Consider the following 4,913-nt stretch of genomic DNA (forward strand, 5'->3'; position numbering starts at 1 on the left):
GAGGCTGAGACAAAAGGATCGCTTGAGCCTAAATTTGAGGTTGTTGTGAGCTATGATGCCACAGCACTCTACCCAGGGGATAGCTTGAGGCTCTGTCTCAAAAAAAAAAAAAAAAAGATAGAGGTTGCTATAAGCTCTGATGATGCCATTGCACTCAACTCAGAGCAACAGAGTGAAACTCTGTCTCCAAAAAAAAAAAAAAAAATTGATAGAGCCAGATTGTGGCAACTTTTGAAAGTCTGGCTTAGGTGGTAGTGTATTCCTGTGATGTGGTTGATATTTTCAGTAACATGGGTGCTGTATATCTGAAGAGGCAGTATAGGATAAGGATCAAAAGCGTGGGCTTTGGTGTTTAGCTAGGTTAAAAGTTGGCTTTGTCACTTAATATACCTGACCTTATAATCTCTGTGTCCAGTGGTTACAGCCATAGAACAGGGATAAGAAAACTTCGTAGGGTTGTCATGAAGAGTAGGTAGAATAATGCAAGTATAGTATTTGATGTAAGGTCTGGCATTTGAGGCTGGGCATGATGGCTCATGCCTACAATCTTAGCACTCTGGGAGGTGAAGGTAGGTAGATCCCCAGAGCTCAGGAGTTTGAGACCATCCTGAGCAAGAGTAAGACCCTTTCTCTACTAAAAAAAAAAAAAAAAAAAAAAAAAAAAAAAAAAATAGGGAGATGTGGTGGTGCACATCTATAGTCTCAGCTACTGGGGAGGCCGAGGCTGAGACAAAAGGATCGCTTGAGCCTAAATGATTGAGGTTGCTATAAGCTTTGATGCTACGGCACTCTACTCAGGGTGACAGAGTGAGACTCTTGTCTAAAAAAATGAAGATTAGGCTCAGTGCCTATAGCTCCAGAGCCAGCCACATACACCAGAGCTAGTGAATTTCAGTCCAGCCCAAGCCTGCCAAACAACAATGCCAACTACAACCAAAAAATAGCTGGGCGTTACGGTGGGCATCTGTAGTCCCAGCTACTTGGGAGACTGAAGCAAGAGAATCACTTAAGCATAAGAGTCGGAAGGTGCTGTGAGCTGTGACGCCACAGCACTCTACCCAAGGTGAGAGCTTGAGGCTCTGTCTCAAAAAAATAAATTAGTTAAAAAAATAAAGATTAAAAAATCTCCTGGCATTTGGTAAGCATTCAGTAAATGTTTGTGCTGTCATTGTTTTGGAAAGAGAAAAATTTGGATGTAAAGAGAAAAGGTTTGAACCTGTCACAGAAATTCAAAATGAAGATGAGAACTTAACATCCCTACTTACAAGACACAAGCTTATCATCTTCCCCAGTATCTTCCCTAATCCCTAGGCTGTGTTTATCTCGTTTCTTCATAATGGCTTTCTGTAGTTTTCTGTCCTTCTCTATTTTTCTGTCACTCAGGTTGAAGTACAAGGGCATGATTGTAGCTTACAGCAACCTTGTACTCCTGGACTCAATTGACCTTCCTGCCTCAGCTTCATGAGTAGGTTAGCTCCAACTTCAAGCACTTGCCACCATGCCTGGCTAATTTTCTTTCATTTGTATATAGATGGCATCTCAGTATGGTTGCTTAGGCTTCCTTGCCTATTTTTTAAAGCTCTATTTGAGAACCATTGAATTTGAAATTTGTATAGTCATTACTGTCTGTATTTTGATTTCAGTACCAAATACAGCAGTGGCTTTTATCGCAAACAGGAAATACTCTATTTCTTATTTCTTTTAGAGTCTGAGCCTAGAGGTGAATTGATGGTTTCTGGTGGAAATCGTGATGATGTTGTGGGAAAATCAACTTCAGATGAAATAATAGAAAGATGTCTCAGGGATGACGCTCGTGGCTTGATGGAAGAATTCTGGAAACGTTATGGCAGGTCATTGGAGGAGCATGGCAATAAGAGATTTTCAAAAGGAACAGTCCCACACAGGAAAACTCATGGGAGAGGCAACAAGGGTGAGGGATCCAAATCAGAAAGGAGCCCCTTTGGAAGCAATTCTAAAGAAACTTCAGTTTTAATTAAACATCTGAGAGCCTACTTAAGGAAGAAATCCCGGAGTTACCATGAAAACAAGAACAAGAAACAGAAACCCTTCAGTTTCCATTCAGACCTTGTTCTGAAACGCAAAGAAAAAAACACTGGGGAAAAGTCACGGAAATGTAATGAAGGTGGGAAAATCTTAAGTCATTCTTCATCTCTTACTGAACATCAGAAACGGCAGAAGATTTCTTTGGAGGATAAATCCAAGAAGTGTGTTAAGTGTGGGACAGTCTTTATTCCAAGGTCACTTATTGCTAAGAGAAAAACCCCTGTGTGCGAAAAATGCTGTCAAATTTTAGCCTTAAAGAAGAAAAAGGGAACTGTGACTGGAGACAAAACCTATAAGTGTAGTAAATGTGGAAAAGTCTTTAGCTATGATGCCTCAGTCTGCAAAAATCAGGGACTTGACACTGGAGAGAAACCCCACCTGTGTAATGAATGTGGAAAAACTTCTGGTGATAGCTTATCACTCAGAACACATAATACACCTCCTAGTGAAGATAGACCTTTCATATGTGATGATTGTGGGAAAGGTTTCAGCCTGAGTACCCACCTCATTAATCATCAGAGAATTCATACTGGAGAAAAACCCTTTAAATGTAATAACTGTGAGAAAGCCTTCAAGGACAATTCATCCCTGATTCAACATCAGCGAATTCATACTGGGGAAAAACCCTATACATGTGTCGACTGTGGAAAATCCTTCAGTCATAGCTCATCCCTGAACAAACATCAGAGGATCCATACTGGAGAGAAACCATATAAATGTGATGAATGTGGAAAAACCTTTAGACAGACCTCATGCCTCACCCGGCATCAGAGAATTCACACTGGGGAAAAACCGTATTTGTGTGATGACTGTGGGATGACTTTTAGCCATTTCACATCTGTCATTTATCATCAGCGACTTCATTCAGGAGAAAAACCCTACAAATGCAACCAGTGTGAGAAAGCTTTCCCTACCCACTCCCTTCTTAGTCGCCATGTGAGGATTCATACTGGTGTAAAACCTTACAAATGCAAAGAATGTGGGAAATCCTTCAGTCAGAGTTCGTCTCTTAACGAACATCACCGAATACATACTGGAGAGAAGCCCTATGAATGTAGGTTTTGTGGTGCCACCTTCAGTCGAAGCTCAATCCTTGTAGAACACAAAAGAATTCACACTGGAAGGAGACACTACCAATGTAAACACTGTTGGAAGTCATACACAAGTAATGCAAATCTCATCAGACATCAGGAATCTCACTCTGCACGGTAATTCTGGGAATATAGTTAGGGGGTAGAGGGATAGTTCCCATTGTCAGTGAAAACCTGGAATGAAAACCACTTACCCCCTTGATCAGTAGCTGTAACTTAGTAAGGTGGCAGCTAAAGAAAATATTTTTCATACTCACCCCTCGTCAAGGATGTCTGCTGTTGGTAAATAGTAATCAGATTTGATAGAGTCATGTGGAACGTAAAGAAAACAGTATGGACTGTGAAGTGATTCTGGACAGCCAAACTTGAATTGAATAGCTCATTTCTTCGAGGAATGTCTCTCCTACCTTTGCCTTCCACTACCATGTAGTGTGGTGAAAGAGAGCTTGACTGCTGTCAGTTAACCTGGATTCTGTCCCTGTTTACCAACCAGCACATTCTGTAACCATGGACAAAGCATTTGATCTTTTGAATTTTTGTTTCTTTACTAGTAGAATGAAAGAGTGGGACTGATGATCTCTTCAGTGGTTTTCGTTTTGTTTTGTTTTTTGCTATCTCTGAAGCTGTGAAAACAAGTTAGTTTTGAATCATTGGGACTTTCAAATTTCTATAATAGAAAATACAATCTCATTCAGGATGCTGGACATCTAGTGTATTGACTGCAGTGCATTGTACTTTTGGAATACTTGATGCAAGAATCCCTAGAATGCTATAAATAGGAACACGTTGGTGAAGCTCAAACCGATTTGCCTTCAGGGAATGTTTTCATTGGGAAGACACCCCCACCTTTTTTCTTTCTTTTTTTTTTTTTCTTACAGGCACTGGGTATGGGTAGTTCAGAGAGTTGGCACCTGAGCCATTTCAGCCATGAGAGTAACAGTCCTAGGTAAATAGATTGGGGGTAGGAAAAAGGATAATGTGTAAAAAATAGCCATTCTGGATGGATTTCTTTTGCAAAATAAGAGTTCTATCTTTTTTTAATTTTAAAGTTTTTCCTGAGTAAGTACATTTTCCTATGTTTGTGTGGCAAAGGTTACAAGCTGATAGGTTAAGAATGAGTCCTTACAGATATTTTAGTTGGTGTGCATGGTGGAATAAGTGTGTATATACACATATGTGTAATTCTGTTTCCACTATTTAAATATCAGAATTTCCTATTAAAAAAAAAAAAGACTTTTCTTAAAAAATTATAAGGGCTAACAACACTGAGCCTATGCTTCTGTGGAGCACTCAGCTGGTCCTGGGTGGCATCTGCCATCTTTCAATGGGGAATCTACTGTCCTAATTTCTCTTGTGTATATAACTTGGCATTCCCCCTGTGGAATTTGATATGATCACCTACCATTTGGAGAATACATACACTAAAATCTAAAGAGACCCCATTGATAGCAAGTAAAATTCAGGAAAAGGTTATAAAACTGTTATATACAGTAAGTTTTCTGTTGTGAAATTAAACCTCAGAGGAATGGAATATACGGGTACTGATGGATTATTCCTCATAAGCTTCATTGTTGGAGTCTGAATAATAATTTCTAACTGAAGAAGGAACTAAAGTCCCTGAATGAGTTAGGTTTGGGTTTCAGCTCATAGGGTTTTGGAGGAATCCCACTGACTCTACAGAAATAAGTTCCTAAAGTGGAAATTTGAGGAAACTCCTACAGAAAGAGAACTAAACCAGAAGACTCTTGGCTTATGGAG

At 39.7% G+C, this 4,913-nt stretch overlaps 1 protein-coding gene across 1 annotated transcript in view; it reads left to right on the forward strand.

The window, feature by feature from the left end:
* Positions 1–3,276, forward strand: part of ZNF483 (zinc finger protein 483) — an 18,005-nt gene extending 14,729 nt beyond the window's left edge. Inside the window, exon 5 of the mRNA XM_012802317.2 lies at positions 1,706–3,276. Within this exon, the coding sequence (XP_012657771.1) occupies positions 1,706–3,276 (1,571 nt within the window). The remainder of the gene's footprint in view (positions 1–1,705) is intronic.
* The last annotated feature ends 1,637 nt before the right edge of the window (positions 3,277–4,913 follow it).

The sequence above is a fragment of the Otolemur garnettii genome, unplaced genomic scaffold (genome assembly GCF_000181295.1).
Source record: "Otolemur garnettii isolate 467f Iridium unplaced genomic scaffold, OtoGar3 scaffold00014, whole genome shotgun sequence".
NCBI lineage: Eukaryota > Metazoa > Chordata > Mammalia > Primates > Galagidae > Otolemur > Otolemur garnettii.